The sequence below is a fragment of the Siphateles boraxobius genome, unplaced genomic scaffold (assembly GCF_051911475.1).
Source record: "Siphateles boraxobius isolate OS27281-9 unplaced genomic scaffold, OSU_SipBor_1 5, whole genome shotgun sequence".
NCBI lineage: Eukaryota > Metazoa > Chordata > Actinopteri > Cypriniformes > Leuciscidae > Siphateles > Siphateles boraxobius.
In genome coordinates this window covers 7,202,546-7,228,501 of record NW_027509141.1, presented here as the reverse complement: position 1 = coordinate 7,228,501, position 25,956 = coordinate 7,202,546, and the positions used below count along the sequence as shown (strand labels likewise).

Sequence of the window (25,956 nt, the reverse complement as noted above, 5' to 3'; positions counted from 1 at the left end):
ATACCTCACATGACAAGTGGGTCTTTTGCTTATCTTCATTTTAATTAAAAAGCTGTTATGTATTGTATTTTTCTTTCTACAGGCCAATGATGATTCTGAAAAAGTGTGTAGGTTTGTTATAGTAACAAACACAACTTTCATGTGCATCTGACAAACAGATAAACAGCACTTTTATTTTACTGTTGTTGTTAATATTTTGGTTATTTTAGCAAGCAGTTTGCTTTTTAAATTAGTGCTGTTGAACACAGCTCATGCATTTTAGACACTTGGGTGTTCTTGCTGTCCAAGCAATAAATGTGTGTCCTTGAATGAGCGCATTTACTTCTAAGGTAATGTCAATAGTATGACTCATTTTAGGGGCTGCCAAAACTACAATTTAAAATAAATTGAGTCAGAGCTACAGAAATGCTACCACATATTTACAAGTAAAGCTCCATATTATGCGTAGGATATTTCTATCCGACTCCCCACATCTAGTTTTGACGTCCATCGGGGGGTCCATCGTTATTCACACCCTCAAAGTCTAATACAATAATACCATGAGGCATATGATCAACACTGCACTCAATTCAAGAATTTAGGAGCAAAGATCACAAATCTCCAACTCCCACTCAAACAGTTATTTGCTCTGGTTTAAAGTGTACACGAGAGTTCAGAGTATTCAAAAGTCCTGAATGTGATTGAGAAGACAGTGCACCATGTCTGCTGGGTGGATATTTTGTGTGTTTGTGTGCGTGTGTTTTACTTCAGGCTCTCTTGAGACCCTGGTCATCACAAAAGGCGATGTGCAATCGGTAGGTTTACTATTGTGATCCTAATTTATCTTTTGCTGCAATAATAAAGTGTGCCTTATAATCATTAACACATTCGCGGAGATCAGTAACATTCTGAGCTACAGTATGTCTTCAATGTCAATACAGTATCATATCCCTGTTGATGGGAAAAACAGTTTATCTGTACAGTAATGCGTCCTCTTATGCCCCTCCAGGACAGTGAAACCAGCACGGCCAGACTCCTAAAGGTTGAAAAAGTCGTATATTACAATAGTAGATTACATATAGCAGTGGTTCTCAATCAGGGGGCTGGAGCCAACTGGGGGGCCGCAGCAAACTTAATTTCAATTCATTTAATTCAATTTCAAATTTATATTTAATCATGACAACTCTATATTGTATTTGGTCTTGGTGGACTAGATCTGCTACGCAAACTGCTGCTGCAACAAATCAAATACAGACTTGCGATTGCCAATAGATACACAGATATGCTGCTGTGAACATGTAAGATATGCTGTTGCTACTGCATGAATAGGCATACATAAATCCTAGGGGTGGGCGATATACCTGTAGACATGATTAACTGGTAGAGATTTTATACTATCGTCTCTATCGCGCTTGTGCTTACGTGACGTTGCTGTTCTGCACCAAACAGTTAAAGAGTACTTAACAGTTCTTTTGACACCCAATTGGACTTGAATGGTTAAATACACATGTCAAAATGCCCATCTTTACAAGTATCCTCGTAAACAGTCATGTATGGCTTAAGTAAATGTAAACAGTTAGGAAAGAAAACGCACGAGTATATATTTTTTTGTGCAATCAGTCTTTAAGTGACAGCAGCCTGCTGCCGTCTGACATTAATGTTAATAAAACAACAAAAAAGAGAAAATCTCTCACTGCTCGACTGAATCACTTTTGTAACTTTAATAAGAATAAATTCGCGCCGTCAATCAATAAAAAAAATAACTAATTGATCAGATTTTTACTTGCCTGTTATTTTTGACCCATGTAACCTTGTTGTAAACAGTGCTTTAAGATTTCCAGGTAGGTCTAACAGGTAGGAAATATACAGAAAGTTTTCAAACACTTCACAGACTTCACTGCATAAATTTCACATTAAATATAGATGAATCCTAATTAAAACTACAATATTATCTGTCAAGAGGATTGAGTGATTTTCTCTTTTTCTTTTGTTTTTTAATTATCATTAATGACCGACATCACAGCAGCAGATTTATTAGGCTGCTGTCACTTTAAGACCTGCGGATCTGACACACATCACATTTTCTCCACCTCTCTACATTCATTTAAGACTTAATTTAACTAATTTAAGACTGTGCTTGCAAGGATACTCGACAAAACAGGCATTCTGGCATAATGTGTGTTTTTGTCCGTTCAAGTGCTATCAGAAGATGCTTTCTGTGCGCATGAGTTGTGTGTGTCACACAGACAGGAGATTCACAGATGGCGCCAGTAGTAACGCACTGCATTATCTTGTGCGTTTTATCGCACGTGAATGGTTTAAAAGCATCTTAAGAGCGTGATCATGTAATGTAATGTTACCGAATGATGGGGGGAAACGTATGCTGTGTTATTTTTAATGTGTTAAAATGAAAAAGTTAATAGTGTCCGTTAACGAGCTAATTTTGACAGCACTAGAATAAATGTTTAATTTACACAGTGAAGACCGTGCACTGTTTTTTTATACATTTGATTGATTTCTTTATACAATTCATGTATTAGTCCTTATTTCAAGTGCATGAAGTTTTTCAGGTAAGTCTATTTCATTTTTGCCTTGGTTTTATTGTAGTTTGATATCGTGATTTAAGATTTTGGCCATATCGCCCACCCCTAATAAATCCCATAGCAGATCTAGACAGGTGGAGCTGGGGGAGGTAGAGGTTCAGAAAAACTCTTGGGACAGCTTACAGCAACACTAAACCAAAATGTTGAGCAAGCAATGGATGTAGAATCAGCAGACACCAATACGCTAGATTCATGTAGTAAATAATATAACTAGATACAAAAATAATTACAAACTTAACTGAAAAGCTAAAAACTCAAAAAATAATTCAAGATGTAAATTGAAATAATATTTTATACTATATTTTTCACACACCAAATCAGAATCTTATAGAAATCACAAAATGTTTAATTCATGTAATTGGAATGTATCAACAAATCTCAGTTGTATGTTCAAACCAAGCAGCACTGTCATAATCACAGCAGAAATAACAGAGTAAAGCCAAAGCCAATCCAAGCCAATAATAATAAAGCCTTGAGAACCACTGAAGTACTACTGATGTAATATTAGAAAGTAGTCAAATAATTCACAATACATGAAGTAGGCTATTTTTTGTGTTTTAGCTTGACTATATTTACCTTTTACAACGACACATTGTTGCCATACAAAATAATTTTTCCATTTTCCTCCTAACAGAAACGAAGTGTGAGCAGTGCTGAGGTGGAAAATCTTCATTATATCTCACAATTTTATCAAGACTTTGTGATTTGAAAGTCCATTTGAAATGAATGTGGGCAGATTTGACCCTTACTAAATACTTATGATGCAGTTCATTTATATAAAGTTAATGTATTATATTTGATTACCTTTTATTCAATTAATTTACTTCGCCCAAAAAACACACTCATGTCATTCCAAACCCGTAAGACTTTCTTCATGTTCGAAACACAAATGAAGATATTTTAATAAAATCTAAGAGCTTTCTGTCCCTCCATTGACAGCAACGCAACAACCACTTTGACCCTTCAAAAGAGATCGTAAAACTAGACCATATGAATTAGTAGCCTTAAATTCAATCTGTTCGTCATATAAAAGTGATCGCATCCCTTCAGAAAATCTTTATTAAACCGCTCGATCCATATGAATTAGTTTTACAATCTCTTCATGAACTGTTTGAAGCGTCACAGTGGCAGTTGCGTAGCTGTTAATGGAGGGACAGAAGTCTCTCAGATTTTATTAAAAAGATCTTCATTTGTGTTCTGAAGATGAACAAAAGTCTTACGGGTTTGGAACGACATGAGGGTGAGAAATTAATGACAGAATTCATCATTTTGGGTGAACTATCCCTGTAATATTGCTGTGTGTGCATGTTTCTGCATTTTTTTTATTCTTTCAGATAGAGGTACAGAGCGTGAAGGTGGACTGTAAAGTCACATCACGTTTCGCCCACACTGTCATGACCACGAAAGCTCTGAATAAGGCCAACATCTCACAGGAAGTGTCCTTTGAGGTGGAGTTACCCAAGAAGTCCTTCATCACCAACTTTAGCATGTCAGTCCTTTCCCATCGGGACTCAGCATGAGCCAAAAGAATCGGTTTTGTTTGCATTTTTAAAAATTATTGCTACTAATGTTGTGTCATTTTTGGATTTCCAGGGAGATTGATGGCAAGACATACACAGGTGAAGTGAAGGAAAAAGAGAAGGCCAAGCAGCAGTATCAGAAGGCTGTGTTATCTGGCCAGACTGCTGGTTTAGTCAAGTGAGAAGAAGAAAACAGGAATTCAACATGAACATGCTTTTTGTCCAAATCCTACAAACTAACTGGTGTTCTGGTATTCCAGGGCTTCAGGAAGAAAAATGGAGAAGTTTTCTGTTTCTGTGAACGTCGCAGCAGACAGCAGTGTCATATTTATTCTCACCCATGAGGAACTTCTTCAGCGAAAGTTTGGCAAATATGAGCTCATGATCAGAGTCAAACCCAAACAGCTGGTCCAGCACTTTGAGGTTCATTGTTAACTGACTTCAGCAGATTTGAATTGAGAAGTCACATGATAATATTTTTAATAAGTGAAGTGGTGGAAAACTTAAAAAAATTTAATATTCTTGTCAACTTGTACTTGTTAACTACCCGTCTATAAATATGATTACATAGACCTATTATGCATGCCATTGTTAAAGTGTCTTGCGATTTAAAACTAAAATCTAAAACGTCTAACATAGAAACAATTTTACAGCATTTATTAATGCTTTTATTTGATTAAAATGTTCATGTTCATGTTAGTTCACAGTGCATTAACTAATGTTAACAAATACAACGTTTGATCTTAAAGTATTAGTAAATGCTGAGATTTACATGAAGATTAATAAATGCTGTAGAAGTATAGTTCATTGTTAATTCATGTTAAAGGTGCTCTAAGCGATGTTGGGGTGACGTCACTTCTTGTTGACGTTCGAAGTATTCTCAAACAAAACGGAGGCTAGCTCGACCCTCCCTCCTTTTCATCCCGTCCCCTCCTCCTCCCTTCCGTGCTTCCTGAAACAGGCTTTTCTGATGTAAATTCGGGACTTCGCGTGTTCTTTCTCCTTTTCCCTCTTCTTTGCTATTTGTTCATCGGAACGTCTTCCCTTTGGTCGTTTGTCGGCCATATCAAAATTCAACAGAAGTGAAGTCGTTGTCGTTGTCTAGGACATCTCTCCTCTAGCTAACTTCCCTCTTCATGCTTCTCTCTCCTGGACTCCCTACACCCCCCTTCATGTGCACGCGCACTAACCCCCCCACCCCCAAATCATCCTTGTCGGTTATTGGCTGGAACACTGTTTGTTATGTTTCGTGGTCCAGGTTTTCCCAGTTTGTTTTTCTTGCCGTTTGTGGAGCCTGGGCTGTCTAAAGAGACCGCGTTTTTCTACAGTGTGTTCAGGGGACAGGCAGCTAGCGGATACTGAGAAGTTTGCTGTATGTGACAAAAAATGTTTCAGCCTAAAAAACGCGTGACATCGCTTAGAGCACCTTTGATTATTAACTAATGTTAACAAATGAGACCGTATTGTAAAGTTACCACAATTTTTAGTAGTAACAATTCCTCTCTTAATTTAAACGCTTTAATCAATGAATGACTTGTTGACTGAATTTATATTATGCAATTATAATTAAATGCTAAAATAAATGAATAATTAGTCCTGTCTCTCATCCTCCTCAGATTGTGGCAGATATCTATGAGCCTCAGGGAATTGCATTTGTGGACACCTATGGTACATTCATCACCAATGAGCTGCTCCCTCTAGTGGAGAAAACTGTCAGTGATAAGAAGGTGACTATTTAAAAAACTTTGGACGAATGGTTGCCAATTAGTATAAAGCATTATTAGTATACAAACTAATAACGAAAAATAATCTCTTCTAGACAATAATAATGGCAGTAATGATATCAAATTTTAACCTTTGTTCAGGCCCATGTGTCCTTCTCTCCAACACTGGATCAACAGAGGAAATGCTCTGAGTGTGACGGTACACTGATTGATGGAGATTTCTTCATTAAGTATGATGTCAACCGTGCTCATGACATTGGTGACATTCAGGTCAGATTTCATTGTGATTATAAAGACATGCACGAAAAAAAAAAAAAAGTAAAAATGACAACTGAAAAAAAACAGTAAAAATGACAACTGAATCGGCAGCATCCTGATGATGAAAAGCTTCAACAATCGAACCTAAATCTTTGTGGATTCAGTGGCTAACGCAGAGTTACCTGCAACCTCTGTCCCATAGGCTTTACAGTGAACGCAGTTCATTGAGCCTTTTTTTTACAGCGGAGCCACTCAAAGTCTTCCAGGCAATCTTTTCGAAAACTGTAAGCCTTCTTTTCCGTTGGTGGATCCACATTCACCACATGATCGGCATCTCCAACTCTGCGAGTTAGCTACATTATGTGTAACTTTACACAGCTTACAAAAAAAATCTCTTTTTTTTTCATTTTTTCTCTTCGACTCTACATTTTGCACGGTCTTTAGCTCCCAGTCATGTGACATCAGAGCGCAGCGCAAGGGAGTGATTGATGGCTAATATTAACCAAAATCAGCATTAAAGTTCAGAATGTACAGATAAAGTTTAATTGATTATGTAAAGTTGAATAGAACAGTAGACCGGTCACTGTATCATCTCACAGCAGGCAATAATTAGCGAATGTTTTGTAGAGAAATGAAAACAGGTCGCACCACAACAATCATTGCACCTACACAAATGCTCTCAAATAGCAAAATAATGCTCCACCAGCAAATTAATGCTTCGCAAAAAATAAAGTGAAGATATTTTGAGAGCTACTGAGCGGATTCTCACTACCGGTAATGTAAACACCTCTGATTGGTCATTATTTTCAACAGAAATCCCTGTGATTAGCTACAATACTCAACGCTGCAAAATCATGTTGTGAATAGATACATTAGCAGCGGCGTTGACTTCACATGACATGAATATAACAACCAGATCGCTTTAATTTACTTACTTTTCTGGTTTATGAAACAATCCAAATTATATGTAACACATAGTAATATAACTTGTATATTAATCCAGCCTGCAATGAATAAAAATATATTAGTTGCATTGACATGACCAGGCAGCCACGGTATGTCAATGCAACTAATATACACAATTGACACCCTGGCCTGACACACTGGCTACAAGTGTGTTGTGCTGCTCAGTCCGATCCACTTTCAACAGCATTTGTAATCAGAAATCGCTTACTGCACCTTTATATCCCAGTCATTAATCCATTTTCCCTTCCATTTCCTTTACTCTTTCTACATTTCTTATTAAATAAATAAATAAGTGTGTGTGTGTGTGTGTGTGTGTGTGTGTGTGTGTGTGTGTGTGTGTGTGTGTGTGTGTGTGTGTGTGTGTGTGTGTGTGTGTGTGTGTGTGTGTGTGTGTGTGTGTGTGTGTGTGTGTGTGTGTGTGTGTCATCTACAGGTTGTCAATGGTCACTTTGTGCATTTCTTTGCACCAGCCAGTCTTCCACGAGTACCAAAGATGGTTGTTTTTGTGATAGACAACAGCTACTCTATGGTGGGAAATAAAATGAGTCAGGTGAGTTATGATGTCTGTTAAATGAGAAAATACTGTTTTCAATAGGTTGTCAGTACTTTGGACAGTTAATTTGTCTGTTTGTTTACGAAATGAGACCAAAGAGGCACTAGTGACCATTCTGGGTGAACTCCCAGAGGATGACTACTTTGCGATCATCGTCTTTTCATCCGACTTTGTTGTATGGCGGCCATATTTAAGTAAAGCAACAAAGGAAAATGTGCATGCAGCCCAGGAATATGTCAAAACAATTGAAGTTATTGGTGGTAAGTATGAATATGAAATATATAAACTGAAATTATCACTGAACAAATTATAAACTAGATTCATTTGGTGCAATCCATAAAAAAACATTAAATAAAGCACAACAGTACAATGCACCGTGACTAGGGGGTTTTGAGGGTTAAAAGCAGAAATTTAAGCTTTTATTTGTTAAAGAACATTAATTCTTCATTTACAAATATGCTGAATGAATTGTAAAGCAGTGGGACTACTGTTCTAGACAGATTTATTGTAATATTTTGTCAAAAACACAGTACATGTATTCTGTGAATACGTAATTCATGTACATTCTCAACAGAGCTTTACTCATATTAAACCTGGATTATTGTTTTAATTTTGCTGTTCCATGTTATATTGACTGGGAATGTCAATATATGTAAATATATAGAATTTCATATTTATTTAAATTGGTGAAAGAATCCCTAAAGTTGCATTGAGAACAGCAAATTGCACTTAATATAGTTTACCTTACATTAAAGGTGTACTTCACCACAGGCAAATGGGCTTTCTTTTTTTTTTTAAATATTTTATTTTAAGCTTTTCACATTTTTACTGAACAACCCCCCACCCCATGCCAGCATACAAGTAACAAGAAAATAAAGTAGATAAATGATAATAAAAAATAAAAAATAAAAAAAAAAACAATAATGATAAATGCCTATAGTACAATAAACACATAAACATACGATGCCCATACCTACATATGTAAATACAGATACACATTGCAGATCTCTAGATACACATACATTAAAAGTAAAATGTTTAAAATAAAATACAATGATTACCCAATTATGGAAATAAAGTGAGTTATTGTACCCTGCAAGATGATATATAATCTACAGTACCACACTTCTTAGAACATATGTCCAACATGTTAAATTCCATGATCCCCTTCCAGAAATTCTATAAAGGACTTCCAAATCTGCAAAAATTTCTTCGGTTTACCAGCAATTTCGTATCAGATTTTTTCCATATGTAACACACTGCTAACCTCTGCAATCTACGTCTCAAATTTAAGTACACACTCTTTGTTCCACATCAACAAAATTGCTTTTTTCGCTATTGTCATCCCATATTGTATAGTCTGGATTTGATTAAGGTTATAGGTCACTAAAGAAGGGGCCCAGCCTAATATTGCAACATTGGGATCATGAGGAAAATCAGTCTTAAGTATCTTTGAGTAAAAACAAAAGACCTCAGACCAGAATTTACATATTTTTGGGCAGAACCAGAATAAATGAGCCAATGTACCCTCATTGGACTTGCACTTAATACACAAAGGCGAGACAGAGGGGTATATAGAGTGTAATTTTGTACGAGAGTAGTGCAATCTATGCACCACTTTGTGTTGTATCAGCTGAAAATTAGAACTGATGGAGCAAGACCTGCAAATGGGCTTTCAATGAAACTTGGCTATATCTATACAGAACAAAGGAGAAAAAATAAATAAATTGGTACTACCTGACTAGAGAAAACAAAGAAAAAAGGCTGTCGTCTTCCCTTTTGCCAAAATAGGTAGGAAAACTTCAGCACCCATAATGCAGTGGGGTTGTTGCCGTCCAAGGCCACTCCCACCAGTCCAGTCTGCTATGGATACACTTACCAGAGTCAAATAACGCCTTACTTTAGTAGGAAATATTTGTTGGCAAACTTTTAGTCATAATGGTGGTGTATTACAGTCATAACAACTTGTATTGTTCCCGGACGCAAAAGTAGTGTAAACGTTTAACAGTAGTGAGTTACTTTTGGTTTCCACTTTCCAGTGAAGGATCCAGCACGTTGTAGGCAGCGGCTAAAGGTTGCAAACTATCGTAAATGGAGAACTTCGCAAAAGAAAATCTGAAAGCCCTGTATGTTTGTAGTCAATATTTAAAACTGGATGACCACGAACACATTGGTCGTGTCTGAAATTGTCCCCTATACCCTTAAATAGAGCACTATTTGAGGGAACAGCCTTGTGTAGTGGTGTCGGAAACCATAGTGGACACTATTGAGAGTACTCACTTAATCCCATAATGCACCATAATAACGAGTGTACAACTGATGTACACTCACAGCTAGAGAATACCCATAATGAACTGTGAGGGCATGAATTCCCACAGCTGAATCATCCATCCAATTTTCCAATTTTATTAAGGTTTGAATTCCTTTTAATTGATTTTTAAACTGTTCAATTAAGGTTTAAACACGCTAGTTTCGATGACTGAGTTCAAGATAAATCTTTTCATTACAACTGGAGTCGCTAGTTTGCTAAGCTTCCGGCACACTCTGTGTCTGAATTCACTAACTCGATTTCATTCACTCCTTCAAGTGAATTATATTAGTGGAGTAATGTAGGGAATAGGGAATGAGGGTATAGGTGGCGATTTCGAACACAGCTTTCATTTTAGGCCAAACTGAAAGAAACTGCCAATTCGCAATGCCCCGAAGCAAAATGTCATCATGTACACACAAGAAAGCTGTTGCCATATAGTTTTCCATTTTTATCATACTGCTGTTTGAAGCATACACAAAGCACAGAAATTTCAGTATAAACCTACCCTTACAATAACCATTCTGTTAATAATCCTCTGTCGATCTGACTGTCCATGGACAGGGATACAAAATGCGGAAGTATAATCTACAGTTGTCATGAAAGCCCTGGAGCATTTTGCATCATCCAGCAGACCTTTACTGACAAATAAACATGAATTTCCCTGTCCAGGTAATGAGGAGAGCAAGTGAAAATTGTTCAGTTACTACCGACATTGTAACAATTCAAAGCAGATTAAAAATCAGCAAAGTTCCTCTATAAGCATCTAAAATGTGTTAGTCATTATTTTAGACCTGTAAACGCAAGCTTCACTTCCAGATTTAAAGTTATGACAAAATGAAAAACACATCATATTTTAAAGATAAGATATATTCTGCACCCTTTCTACATCACTAATGAAATGTGTGACATGAGCACCTTTTGTTTTTGTCTCAGGCACAGAGTTGCATAACGCTGTCATTCATGGTGTGGAGATGCTGTATAAAGAACAGCGTAGCGGTACATCATCAGAGAATATGGTACTGATGATCATTTTGCTGACTGATGGGGAACCAAACCATTGTATGTATGCACATACCAACAACCATTTAATGTTTCCAGACTAAGAAAGGTTAAAAAAAGCTGTGCTCAAGAGCAGACTATAGATCAACTAATCACTTATTTGTAGTAGTCATTTCTGTCGCCTGTTATGGTCAATTTTAATCATAAATTTTACTCATTTTTAGGGCCAAAAACGCTTCCTGAGATCCAAGAGAGCATTCGTAATGCAATTAATGGGAATATCACTCTGTTCAGTTTGGCTTTCGGTAACGATGCAAACTATGGATTTTTGGATACATTGAGCAAGCAGAACAATGGCCTTGTTCGCAGGATTTATGAGGACTCTGATGCTCCGCTTCAGCTACAGGTATCAAAACTGGGGTCTTTGCAAAATATTGATTCCTTTTAAATGATTAAAGTGCGTTTGTTTTTTTCCAGTTGACAGCTATCTTCATTCAAACAATCTCATAAATCACTTTGAAAATCATAAAGTCCTAAAAACGTAAAGATACATTTTTCACACCTTAGCAATACCTTCCATTATGGAATATTTTAATATATTACCATTATTATTATTATTTTCTACCAAGGGATTTTATGAAGAAGTGTCAAGTCCTCTACTTTCAGAGGTGAATTTTCACTATCCGGACAACACTGTTAACTCATTGACAAGAAGTCATTTTAAACACCTATTCAACGGCTCAGAGATCATGGTCGCTGGGCGACTTAATGACTTAAATGACATAAACAACTTCGCAATTGAAGTGTCCGCAAAAGGGGTGAGTAAATAATCTATAGTTCCTGACATACATACACATAGTCCATAGTAATTGTAATTTGTATATAAATCTGTTTTAAATGTGGATATTGGTTGTTGGGTGTATGTGAGCCAAAAAAAAGCATCTCCTTGTAAGTGTGAAAAAAATTTAAATGTCTTTCTGATGCAGATCATTTTAAAGGACAAGTTATTTTACACTTAAAGCCCTGTTTTAAGATCGTTTCTGATGAAATAGAACAGTTAAGATTGAAATTTGGACAAATGCTGTTGTCCCGAGAATTTTTGGTTTCTGTGGTAGCACCCCCCCACCTCCACAATGGTTTCATAGGTGCACTGGAACAATCATTCATAAAACGCATTAAACTTTAGTTTACAAAGACGTGAAACTCACCGTGTGGTCTGGGGTGTTCACTGATATGCTAACACAAAAATCGCTGCAAAAGTTGCTTTCCAACAGGTGTTTTACCATTCGTTGTAAAACTGTGGACCTATTTTTCCAAACGCCTCACACCCGTACATTCTTCCGTTGAGAGCTTGAATAATAGACACTCCAGCCCAGTTGGTGGTGATAATGCACCTTTGCCAATGTTTGGATAGCGTAGCCTACGATACCGCGACTGCATAACTACAGAAAGAATACAAACAACCCCATTTCCGTTTCCGGCGGCGGAGTAATACCGTACCTCACAGAACATCCAATACAAGTCAATGGAGTTGGACAAAAATGTTGCAAAAATTGCAGCGATTTTTGTGTGAGCATATCAGTGAACACCCCAGACCACTCGGTGAGTTTCACGTCGTTGTAAACTAAAGTTTAATGCGTTTTATGACTGATTGTTCCAGTGCCCCTATGCAACCATTGTGGAGGTGGGGGGGTGCTAACATAGAAACCGAAAATTCTCGGGCCAGCAGCATGTGTCCAAATTACAATCTTGTCAGTCATTGGTTGAGCTATTGTTGCTATGTCAGGCTTATTAAAGTTGCTGCTGCATATAGGGCTGTCGCGGTGAAGGAATTTCCCTTGCGGTAATTTTGAGTGGCTTAATAGCGCGATATCCTGTTTTACTGCCATTTATTATTTATATTTATTTGTTGCTATATAAATACGTGTTGTGATGTGGTCAGCGTACACAAAAACAATGTAACTGAAACTAAACAGCGTCTCTGCGCATTGAAAGACTGTCACTCAGTGCGCAGTTGTTACGCCAACGGACTGTCTTTGAGTGAGTCATTAAACCGTTCATTCAACGAAAACGTTCAAAAAAGCTGATTCCTTAAATGATAGATGTAATGAAACAAGGTGTTAATTATTTTTTAACTTTGAGCTCCACTTTTCAAGGCTCAGCTGGCCAGCAATGCTTCACTTTTGGGCAAAGCTGAAGCAATGCTTCACTTTAGAAACCAATGGCATTGATTCAATGCGTGACTCGCTGCTTTCCCCCACGGCTTCCTCGCGCTGTGTAATGCTGACCAGCGCTGACACCATTCATGGTAAATACCCTTACACGTTAAAAGGATGATAGCCTACGACAAATATTTTGCTTTCCTTGGAAACGGCAACCATTTCACGAATATACATGACTTGACTTCAAAGACAGATGCAGGTAATCGCACGCGCTCAGTCGATCACATTCACTGTCTGTTTAGGCTTAAGTCCAAATCAACGAATCCACTGTACAAATCACCATGATGAACAGTCTTGTTATAATTATTAACTTATTTAACATTCAATAAACATGGTACGAACCACGAAGGGTGGCCTTATGAAAAAAGAAAACGCGGTTCGCGGTTGCTGCGGTTACTTGCATTCCTCTGCGGTTGGCGCGGTACTGCAATATTGCGGTTATAACGACAGCCCTAGCTGCATATTAAGCTGGAGTGGAGCAATTACTTTAACAACTGGATTATATCATCATTAAAGCTGCAGTCGGCAACATTTTTTTGATCATATTCAGTGAAATCGACACTATAATCCGACAGAACAACATAAATAAAGTAGTTTTAGAAAAAAACCCAAGCTTCTAACTCCACTTGGAGCGTGTTATTTGTTTTGCAAAAATCCACCGCTCCCGAGTCATTGGGTCCAATCAGCGCAGGGGGTGTGAGATCTGACTGTCAATCACAGGTCGTGCACACACCACCCTTCGCGCACGTTATAATCACATGCACACGCCTGAAGTTCGCGCAGTAAGGAAGAATGATGGCGGAAAAGATTCCAATTCCTCGGTTAACCTCAAGAGCTAGGAGGTGAAAAACAACACAGGAAAAGAGAACACCTGCTGAAAAGAAAGAAGTAAAGAAAGAAAGCGACGTGCCCGTAATAAAACCAGGATCAACATCGGATCGGCATTTGAAAGGTGAAGAGATTTACATGATTTAATTGGGTTCAAGCTGGATGCAGAGCTTGCAACATTTCTTCTCGACAGGTAATTGTGCTTTATCAACCAGTGACTTTATTTCTTAGTGTTATGTTAGTAATCTAAGTATGTTTGCCCAAATGTGTTGGTATGGATAGCTAACGTTAGCACTTGTTGGGCAGGTTCGTTAGCTTTGTTTGCACTGAAATCCATGTGAACGTAACGTAAGGTGGATAAACATGTCCAGATGAAGGGATAAAGTTCGGCTTTTTGGAAGAATCAATGCTACTCTATCTTTCTTACGAGAGTAAGAACAGTAGTAAAGCTACTGTTATTGTATGTGCTATCTGACTTGCTCCAAATACTCCATGGTGTTGATGGATGCTGATGAGACGGGCGCGTTCACAGAAAATGTTGCACACGCACTGACGAGCACGAACTCGGTGGGAGGGTATTCGTTGATAGTGGGGCAGGGACATGAGAGTTGTAAACATTCAAAATTTTGCCTACGTCCACTCAATCTGCCAGACTTGCTGACTGCAGCTTTAATATCTATTATCACATTCTCAGTGAACTTCCATCATTATCAGTGGTGAGCTTGTTTGGGGGACTAATACTGCTTTGTTTGTTTTGCAACAGTTTGAAAATAATTTTGAGTTGAAAGGTCAGACAAATCCTCAGAAGTGGGAAACCATATTTCCTGATGAAGAGTATATTTTTGGGGACTTCATTGAGCGTCTCTGGGCATATCTAACCATCCAGGAGCTCCTGGATAAGAAGTCAGTTCCTAACCGAAAACTCTCAAAGATCAACACGCCTTCTTACATAGTTAACCTAGTGTGAAAATGACTAGTATACATGTAATTTGTCTGAATTTTTTTTACTGACTTTAATTGGATCTGACTTTATTCCTAATCTTTTAAACAAAAGATTTGAATCAAGTCCAATTATAATACAAAAATATTTTCTGACAGAGACAAAGGTACACCAGAGGAGAAAGGAAATACCACTGCTGAAGCTTTAAGCCTTTCATTAAAGTACAACTTTGTTACGCCGCTTACCTCCATGGTCGTCACTAAACCTGAAGATGAGACCAAAAACGACATGTTCATTGCCGACAAGCTGACTGAAGGTAGGTATGACTAAACTGTCAAATAGCAAACATAAGTTTGCAAAAACACATGGAAATGGCACATAAATCTCTGAGGAGAAGCCCATGCATTTAAAAATAGAGTTCCAGTGTTCTTGATGATTTTGTTAATGTTTATTCAGTTTTATGACACTTACTCTTTTCTCAATACTCATCCACAGAGGAACGAGGAAAACTTGACAGATATGGTGGTAAGCCATTACACTAGCACTTAGTAATCTGGTTAAGTCTGACATCACTATCACAGTTTCCGCTCCTTCATAGTCCAAAAGCAAACAACAAATGTTCTTAAATACAATCACAATGTGCTGAGCAACCGAAAAATCATGATAATCCTATCCCTTATCTCCATAGCGGAATCTAGTTGGCCAGGGAGAGATTAATTGTTTATGAATCGTTTAAATACTGATGTCCGGGATGCCATGAGCATGGAGACTATAGTGTACTAATGTGCAAATTAGAGTTTTAAAGCTTTCTTTTATATTTGACATTATTTAAAACCAAGTGAACTATTTTGGTGCATTTATTTTATCTTATTTGCAGGTTTCATAGCGGCCAGCCACTCATATGGCAGCTACGCATCTACGCCTACATATTATGGTAAATGTTAAAACCATGCACTGGCCATGTGAAAGGTAAAGGTTCATAAGTCACATCAGCAGTGTTATTCTTACAATTTGTCAATGTAATAGTTGATGGAGATCCACACTTCATCATTGAGCTGCCAGAAAAGAATGATGCTCTGTGCTTCAACATTGATGATGAACCTGGTACCATCTTCAACCTGGTTAGAGACCCGCTTACAGGTAAAAACAACTTGCTATTTTAGCAGAAAAGTACATTAACATTCCTCAGGAATAGCTGTATAGAACACAGTTCTTATATCATAAACGTGGTTCCGCCTCCCGGCATTATTGATTCATATTAAATCTAATAGGTTTAAACTATTCAACATGTTTATTTGAATTGTGGCTCTCCCAAGCTGTCAAGTGCAGCTTTCCAAGCTCCGTTCTTCAGCAAAATGGTAACAACAAAAACTCCAACATAACAGTTTTCTGTTAGAAACATAACAGAAATCTCACTAACAAGTCTTTCCCTTTACTCAAATCACATAACACTTCATTGCTTTATTTACTGTTCTAATGCAGTCCCATGCAAAGCATACTGAGACTGATTCATGTAGTTTTGTTTTGTTTTTTTGCATTGACTGGTTTCGCACCGTTGGAGGAAAAAGTTTGCATTCGCCATAGTATTAATAACACTGCTGCGAGATTAAGCGAGATAGATATCTAATGTCTATATTTAATGGGATGACAAAAAAATAGTCTTTGTTTGTCCTTCAAAGATTGTCCCCATTTGCAAAACTAAAAGTTGTTGGCAAACACTTGGTGGCAAACAAACACTTTTATTTAAAAATAAAAAAAGACATGAAATTATCACTATAGCCAGTAGATGGCGGCAGAGGAGCACTTATTGGCTTATTAGCCATTTCAAGAAAAGCTGAAAAAGCAGACAGTCAACAGTGTTTAACATATTTAAATCAAAAACAACTTTTTCTATTTTTCCATCACCATTAGGCTAGGGCGAACAATGTGCACAAATTTTATTTTAAAATCTGTATTATCTGACGTTATACAATAATCAGGGGCTTGAGCTCCCCAAAGTAGCTACTCACCAATGACAGAATACAAGAGGACAATACGTCTGTTGTTATCTTCTGAGCTATTCTGAAGTTCAATGTTTTAATTTTTTTTATTTGTTTCTTTGGTGCTCCACAGGTATTTTGGTAAATGGCCAAACCATTGGCGATAAGAAGGTAATCCCTGGGGAAAAAGTAAACACCTATTTTGGTCGCTTTGGAATCGTTCATGAGAAGTTTGGTATCAGATTGACAGTGAGCACAAAAGAGATCTCAGTGTTTGATGAGGGAAAACAAGCAAAATTCTTCTGGACTGAGACTGCCACAGTTAAAGGGCCCAAGTAAGAGGCAGGACCTCAGGTGCTTCTCAATCGGAAGGCTGCATATCTCGGCTGCCACATTATCAAGCTCCCTCAAAAACTGTCTCAAAATGAAATATTCTTAGAAGGTAGCCTTCAGTTTCGCGTCCTTCATTCAGTGAATTTTCACGTCCTTAAATCCCCCACAATCATTTGCACACATTCCAATTCTTGAAAAAGAACTGACGGAAAACGATTCGGCACTTCATTTATACATTATACTGTATTTGTCTTACATTCCATAATGGTTCATTTTGAAATGTAAGACAAATACAGTATTATGTTTTCGGAGATGAAGGCATACATGTTATCTTTTGTTTTGGTTTAAATTAATCACTTCATACTAAACTGAAAGACCACAGACGGCTGTCATTCACTGTATTGCATTAATATTAAGATTTTTAAATTAAAGTATTTTTCCAAAATTAAGTTTTAAAAGTATTTTGTGCCATGACAGTTGGGGCAGGAATATGTGACGTAGCCCTGCGCACTTAAAGGTGCAGTGTGTGATTTTTAGCGGCATCTAGTGGTGAGGTTACGAATTGCAACCAACAAAAGTTACGGTGGCCGACAGGAAAATATGTCATCGTCTGGGACAGTAGAGAGTAGCCAGTTAAGCAATGAGGTTTCTTTACAAGGATAAATTAAAGAGGCATGACATGACATGATTTTGATTTTTGTTTTATTATGTTCCCTTAGGTGCAATTATAGTTTTTACTATAGTTTTTGGACAAAAACCTTTTAAAATTTAGTGATTTATGACCTTTTCCCATCCTCTGAAACAGTCTGTTTTGGGGTGTTTCCCCTTTAAGAGTTCAGTGTTAACGCCCACTGTTATGATTGGCTAACGTCAGTGCTTATACATAAATTATTAATGCACCCTAGACAGAACGTGCGGATTCTGCATAACTGTTTACATTAGTAGCGGGTGCTGCCAATTGCTGCGTGCGAGGCGATGGCTCTTGCAATGATACAACCCTATATGTTTGATCCGGAATCCGATGAGGAATCAGAAGAAAATTAACCATCACCACAACAACAAAGAATGGATCAGCCCGTGTCCACATGGTGTGAAACTATTTTGAATTAATATGACATTTGTAACCCGAGACACTTGAAAACGGGTTATTGTTGTGTAATCATCCTATAATTTGCTAACAGTTGAACATTATTTGTCTGATTTGGTCGGTCAGTTTGACGTCCTACATCTTTTAATACTCTCGGACTCTGAAAACAATATGCAAGTAAACTAAGTAAAAACACTGTGATTATTCATAATGAATGAAACTGCAATTAACGTTTTAAAAAGTAGTTTTAAGATGAAATGCATTACTTGCAGTGTGCGGCGTCGTTGTTGGGCCCAGAATAGTCGGCACGGTCTGATCTTTAAGCAAAACTTTTCTGGTAAAGCCAGCATGCGATTTGTTCTCAAAACAGTCATCCTTGAAATGTAGAAAACACACGCTTAAATTAACACTGCCATAACTGGGACGTCCGCAAAAAATAAACTGCATCCAATTTTCCCTGACGTCTGGATCTTTCGGCAGCGTATTCAAACATGTTGTTTGTCCACAGCCAGGAACAGCACATCTGCGTGGCATCGCAATCTTCTTGTAAACAGACCCACTCGCTGCACGTCGACTGAACACCTGTGGGCGCAACAACGATGCGATGATGCGAAATGAGGCGTAGTTGTTTTGCGCTTGAGGCGGTCATATGCAAATGACTGGTACGTCACTTCGTACCATGGATCCACAACGAGCTGTATTTAGAGCTTTATTAAATAAATTGTTCGTTTATAATGGGGAAGATGTCTTAAGCTATGAAACTTGCAGGAAGTTTTAATGGTACAAAGTAGAGCCCGACCGATATGGATTTTTGGGGGCCGATGCCGATACCGATATTAGGGAGTAAAAAAAGCCCGATACCGATATATCGGCCGATATTATTTATGTGTATATTATAATACAGTAGCAATATTATTTATGTGTATTATACTACAGTATACCAGTCAAAAGTTTGGACACTTTCCTATTGGTGTGTAGAAACTTTTGATGGGTACTTTACACAGTAGCTATAAACAGAATATATATATTTTATAAACACGTTTTGCAATGATCACTCAAATGTGGTAATCAAACACTTGTGTGACACAGATATGTAATGGAGGCAGGGGGAATGATAGAATGAGAATTATACAGCTGAGCTGTAACCAAACTAGTTTGCATTGCATGTTATATTATATTATATTATATTATAAATACTGTTGCATAATCTTCACTAACGACGACTTTGTCTTTTAATTTAGTCATAACTTGTATCAATAAATATATAAAAAGTGTCACTGACAAAACCTTATTATCTTCTATTTTTACTCTTAATTCCTCTAATCTCTACCAGTGGAGGAAGAACTCAGATCTTTTTACTAAAGTAAAATGAATAATATCATAATGAAAACGTTTTTAATTACATATGTACAGTACTTTTATACTATTTTAAATAATTAGTAAGCAAAATGTACTAAACGTGAAACTGTTATAATTATATACATTTTTGGAATATTGCTTGATGTTGTAACGTAGCGTTATCAGGCAGAATGAGCTTTAACACTGTGTCTACACCGGACGCGGCCGTTACTGCTCGCGTCGCAACAGCTGTTTACCCTAGACAAAGCAGAATCAGTTTACTGTCGGAGATCGCTCGCGCCACGCATTTTAATCAATGTTTCATCAACCAATTGCCTTAATAAATAAGAAGAAGGCCTAAATATAGCAGCCAATATAATCAGGACTTCTCAGCTGCGCGCTTGCAATAGTCACAAGCTCACACAATACGTGACAGAGGCTTGTAGCAGAGAAATCAATTCTGTGAATTACACTGCGCAAATCACAAGTAGGCTACTACCCACCGGATGAAGAAGGGTTGGCTCTCAGTCTCCACAGGCTACATAAAATATTCATTTTATTTTATTTTATTTTTCGTGTTTGCATTTATGAGGAAAAAACAATGTTACAGACGCGACAGTTCAGCACTACGGACGTGAGCGCTCTGAAAGCGGCACTAATGCTTTGAAACTTTCACATAGACATCAAACAGAAAGCACAAAACCTTTCGTTTCAAAGTGAATTTCGTTTTGTATTAATTGTATCTTAATTTTAATCAATGTTTCATCAGCCATTTGCCTGGATTTAATTTATAAGAAGTAAATTTAGCAGACGATAGATAATCTCGACACGGAGGCGCCAGCGGGTGAACTGGAGCTCGTCTCATGAACCGAAACTCAGCGTATAGACCTGAGAATTGAAATATATCTATATTGAAATGTCTACTTTTAAACAGAACAATTCAAAACGAAAGACAGACAGACTCATGTAATCGTATGAAATGTGCATTTCTCTCTGGCGCGCGCTCACTGAAGATCGCGAGTCAGCATCGTCAACTTCATCTTTGGCTGACACTGACTGAAAACACTTGTTTATTAATAAACAATTAAAATGTCTCCTTGCTATATTTGTTGTATTCATAATCATTATTTTTGCCAGTTCTTGTGACAGCTTTTAGGTGCTTTATTGGCAGCGCCACCCTTACATGAATCACCCCGCATTTTTTAAAATATTCATTTATCGGCCATTATAAATGCCGATACCGATATTTAGGAAAATGCCTAAAATCGGCCGATAATATCGGCCCGCCGATATATCGGTCGGGCTCTAGTACAAAGACCTCTTATATACCAAAAGATCAAGGCAAATTTGGTTTCTCATGTCATGACCCCTTTAAGAAATTATTTGACTTAATTATTCAGTAAAACTATATGTTATTGCGAATATTATTGTTACTTGTTCATCATTGTGTCAGCGTTTTATTCGCTGAACTAAGCTTGCTTCCTTGCACGAAGAGCAACATAGTACTGAAACGCGTTTGTCCGTTGAGGGCCACTGTAGAAACATGTCGGCGCATTTCAATGTAAGGGGAGCCGCGGTGTGTGTAGACAGAAACTGCTCATTCTAAGGTAATACAAATATAACGGTTCATTAAGTAAGGTCTTTATACACCACTGAAAACATAGTTATGGATCTTATATTGCATTTCTGTCAATAGATCCTCAGAATTATTACACATTGCACCTTTAATAGACCAACTCATTCCGGCGTTTAATGCTGAGGAGTCTAGCCTACAAGCCTCACTTCTACAAGCCTGGACTAGGAAGGACACAGCGTCACTATCTATGATACAGCCTTCCGTCTGAGAAGCACACATCATCATTTCACTTCATTCATGTCAGGTCATAGTGAGCTAACTAAAATGTGTACTCTTCAAAAGGAGTTGAAAAAAGACTAAACCTCCTCATAGAACTTTGTCCTTCTTTCTCCAGCATAGATCTGCAGGTGATCAAAGATCGTAGTTTAACAGTGACTCTGAGGAACTCAGTCAAGTTTCTTATTATCCTGCACAAAGTCTGGCAGAAACATCCGTATCATCAAGACTACCTCGGGTTCTACACTCTGGACAGTCACCTCTTTTCGAGCAATGTCCATGGCCTGCTGGGTAAAGAGCTTACTACAATATACAGTATATGTCATATTAAAGAATTTACCAGGTACTGTACAAGTAAAGCTCAATCGACAGCATTTGTGGAGTAATGTTGATTAGAAGGAAGGAAGGAATTAAGGAAGGGCACTTTGAGGCAATTTTGTGTTTTAAATCAGAAACATAGGCTTTATATAAAAACTCTTACTGTTTCTTCTGTTATTATTTGATTTGTAAAGTTGTTTAAATCATAATTTTCAGTCGTTTAGGGATTATGGTGTTTCATTGTCATGGCAACAAAACTGTAAATTTGGATATGACTTTGCACAGAAAAGATTAATAATCAATTTTTATCACACCAAAAATCATGATAATGTAGACCTACATATTTCTACATTATGTGGCTATATACTGTTGAAACAGTGAATATTTTTTAACATTGGCCCAAAAGATCACCATCCCCTCGATCTGTGGACAATCAACACCTGGCTGACGATTTAAATTCATTTTACTGTCGGTTTGAAAAGCCCTCATTCACACCACACACCCGGTCTGATCTGCACTTCACACATTCAGCATCACCTCCTGTACTCCAATTATCACTCCCCCCTCCTGCCATCCAACCTGAGTTTAAGGTCTGTGTGGAGGACGTGAGCCGAGTCTTCAAAAAACAGAAGACTAGGAAAGCCTCAGGCCCAGACGGCATCTCATCTGCTTGTTTAAAAGCCTGCGCTGACCAACTGGCCCCGGTCTTCACGCAGATCTTCAACAGATCATTGGAGCAGTGTGAAGTTCCCTGCTGCTTCAAACGCTCCACTATCATTCCTGTCCCCAAAAAACCCAAAATCACTGGACTTAATGACTACTGACCTGTCGCTCTCACGTCTGTGGTCATGAAGTCGTTTGAAAGACTGGTGCTGGCCCACCTGAAGGACATCACTGGACCCCTGCTGGATCCCTTTCAGTTTGCTTACAGAGCAAACAGGTCTGTGGATGATGCAGTCAACATGGGACTGCATTATATCCTGCAACATCTCGACAGACCTGGGACTTATGCAAGGATCCTCTTTGTGGACTTCAGTTCGGCCTTCAATACCATCATGCCTGGTCTTCTCACAGCCAAACTGACCCAGCTCTCCATACCATCCTCGATCTGTCAGTGGATCACCAGCTTCCTGACGGACCGGCAGCAGCGAGTGAGACTGGGGAAACACATCCAAGACACTCACAATCAGCATTGGTGCTCCCCAAGGGTGCATTCTCTCCCCACTGCTCTTCTCCCTGTACACTAATGACTGCACTTCTAAAGACCCCACTGTCAAGCTCCTGAAATTTGCAGACGACACCACTGTCATCGGTCTCATCCGAAACGATGACGAGTCTGGTTACAGACTGGAGGTTGAACAGCTGGCTGCCTGGTGCAGTTATAACAACCTTGAGCTGAACACGCTCAAAACAGTGGAGATGATCGTGGACTTCAGGAGGAACAGCTCAGCACTCCCCCCACTCACCATCATGAACAGCACTGTGGAAGCAGTGGAGTCATTCAGGTTCCTGGGCACTATCATCTCTCAGGATCTGAAGTGGGACAATCACATTGACTCCACTGTGAAAAAGGCCCAGCAGAGACTGTACTTCCTTCGCCAGCTGAGGAAGTTCAACCTGCCCCAAGATCTGCTGATTCAGTTCTACTCAGCCGTCATTGAGTCTGTCTTGTGCGCTTCCATCACTGTCTGGTTTGGTTCAGCTACCAAATCAGACATCAGCAGACTACAACGGACAGTCCGGACTGCGGAGAGGATTATTGGTGCCCCCCTGCCAAACCTCCAGGACCTGTACTCTTCCAGAGTGAGGAAGAGAGCAGGTAAAATCATCACAGACTCCACTCACCCTGGACACCACCTGTTTGAACTGTTACCGTCAAGACGGAGACTCAGATCACTGGCCACAAGAACATCTCGGCACAGGAACAGTTTCTTCCCACAGGCCATTTCCCTCCTGAACAGTTAACACTCCTCCCAAGGCATATGCCTGTAAGTGCAATACTCCCACTGTTTAGTGCAATATCCCACAACTCAGGTGATACTTATATGTAGATTTATTTATTTATAATATTCAAGACACTGTAAATAGGTTCATAATCTGTAAATCTGAAAATGTCTATTCTGACTAAACCCAACTGTGATAGTTTTATTCTCATATATTTATATTTTTATTTTTTATTCTTATAATTTGTAGTATTATGTTTCATGTTGTATTTGTATATGTCCACTGGAAGCCTCAGTACCAAAACAAATTCCTTGTGTGTGCAAGCACACTTGGCAATAAAGCTCTTTCTGATTCTGATTCTGATTCTGAAAAGAAGGATGGACTAAAGGAAAGTCAATTTCTGTGGTAATCAACATTATTCCACAAATGCTGTCAACTTAGCTTCACTTCTACTGAGTGCGAAACATTCCTTTTGTAGTGCATTATCAAGCAACACAGTCTGTGACGGTTTTACTCTGAACTGTGTCCACGGCCCTTTAGGTCAGTTCTACCATGGATTGGAGTTTGAAGTGAGTGAACCGTTTCCAGGAAAGGATCCAAAGAAACCAGATGCCATCATGTTTGTTAAGGGACAAGAGCTGGTAGTTACCAGGTGAATTTAAGACACTGTGCAGTTTACCCTTTCATTGAACATGGAGGGGTCGATTAACATTGCACTGCATTATTCTGTGTCAACAGGGGTTGGCAGAGAGATTTCAGACAAGATGTGAAGAACGGAGAGCAAGTGCCTTGTTGGTTCGTTCACAATAACGGCACCGGACTGCTGGATGGACGTCACACAGACTATATCGTCTCTGGCCTCTTCAAGACAATCTAGCAATGAGTCTCTAAAGCCAGAAAAATCAATGATTGACAACCGTTATCAAACAGATGATAAGAGAAATTATCTAAATGATCAGGCCATCAGGCTTTAAATGTAATTTGACCAGATCATTTGAACTTGGAAATATTGTTGTGAAAATACTAGTTGTTGTCAAAATATAGGCTGGATTTTACAATGTATATCAATAACGAAATATTTGGGATACTAATTTTCGATACTAATTCTCGCGCTCTCTTCTCTCCGTCAGCGAGTTGACAAACACCACAGCGTGTGTATTTTAAAGAACAGGTTTGACGATTTTCAATCAGCTTTTTATTGTTTCGATGTCAGTACTAAATTAACAAGACGTTCTCTTTCTTCCTGTTACCTGCACCTAGATCTCCCCATTTATTTGTCAGCAAAAAGTCCCCCAGATGAAGCAAAACTTATCGTCTAAATAAATATAAAGTCAGCTGTGCTGCATGTTTCAGTGTGAAGCATGGCACTATGTTCAGTGCACACGTGATCCAGTGTTTTCAGCTCAGTAAATGCAGCAAAATCAGTCTCTGCGTGTGCTGAGTTTAACAAGAAAATTTGGGATACACTTTATTTTCACTTTCGCATTTTTCCAATATTTTGCACTAGTTTGTATTGTATCAAAGTTAGAAATTCCAGTATCATGACAACACTAGTTGGAACTTATAACCAAGAGATCACAGACATACATTTAAATATATATATATAAAAATGAAATATACATATAAATTAAGACTGAAATGTAAACACATGTGACATTTAACATACATTAAAGTGCCTTAAGGAAACAATAAATTCAGAACTGCTGAAATGAGTCGTCATCAATTACAGTCTCACTTCCTGTTACATATCTATGTAGGTTTGTAACAAATTTGCGAAATGCCTGTAGTCTTCATTGGCTGCCCACGAACAACATCTACTTGACCCTTAAACTAGTTGCAGCTGAGACTGGAAAGGTTTGGTTCATGTTGCCGACATGTCGAGATGATGCTGTTTTCAGGGCTTCAAAAGGATGAGGACTCAGGCTCGAATTAACACAGTAAAAACGACACCATTATTACTGTTCATATCACTGTGTAACAAGTGCTGAGGAAGATCCAGAGCTGAATTTCAGATATGTAATAGGTGCTTTGTTTCTGACACAAGTGGTCGACCAATCAGACTGGGCCATCTGACCAATCAGAGCAGAGGAAGCTTTCAGAAAGGAGGGGTTTAAAGAGACTGAATCTTCCAACAAAGCATTATCTGAAATGAGGTGATGTGCAATGTAAATGATGAAAATATTAAAGTGTTTATTGACCTTG

At 38.2% G+C, this 25,956-nt stretch overlaps 1 protein-coding gene across 3 annotated transcripts; it reads left to right on the top strand.

Moving 5' to 3' along the window:
* Positions 1 to 642: 642 nt before the first annotated feature.
* Positions 643 to 25,956, top strand: itih3a.1 (inter-alpha-trypsin inhibitor heavy chain 3a, tandem duplicate 1). Of its 3 annotated transcripts, XM_077202597.1 has the most exons (22): positions 643 to 794; positions 989 to 1,021; positions 3,217 to 3,240; positions 3,917 to 4,071; positions 4,176 to 4,280; positions 4,363 to 4,525; positions 5,719 to 5,829; positions 5,968 to 6,096; positions 7,484 to 7,600; positions 7,695 to 7,863; positions 10,848 to 10,973; positions 11,138 to 11,319; positions 11,543 to 11,731; positions 14,727 to 14,863; positions 15,062 to 15,219; positions 15,399 to 15,428; positions 15,781 to 15,837; positions 15,930 to 16,043; positions 17,016 to 17,217; positions 21,611 to 21,783; positions 24,295 to 24,406; positions 24,493 to 25,956. In XM_077202597.1, the coding sequence occupies exons 1-22, from the start codon at positions 699 to 701 to the stop codon at positions 24,629 to 24,631; spliced, it is 2,721 nt and encodes a 906-aa protein (XP_077058712.1). In that variant the 5' UTR covers positions 643 to 698; the 3' UTR covers positions 24,632 to 25,956. The 3 variants fall into 3 exon arrangements, with proteins under 3 accessions (XP_077058712.1, XP_077058713.1, XP_077058714.1); XM_077202598.1 differs by lacking the exon at positions 3,217 to 3,240; XM_077202599.1 differs by lacking the exon at positions 15,781 to 15,837.

Coding starts and splice junctions, on each gene's coding strand:
- itih3a.1 (XM_077202597.1), top strand. CDS start 699: ATGTCTGCTGGGTGGATATTTTGTGTGTTTGTGTGCGTGTGTTTTACT. Junction 21,784..24,294: donor CAATGTCCATGGCCTGCTGG/GTAAAGAGCTTA, acceptor ACGGCCCTTTAG/GTCAGTTCTACCATGGATTG. Junction 24,407..24,492: donor CAAGAGCTGGTAGTTACCAG/GTGAATTTAAGA, acceptor CTGTGTCAACAG/GGGTTGGCAGAGAGATTTCA.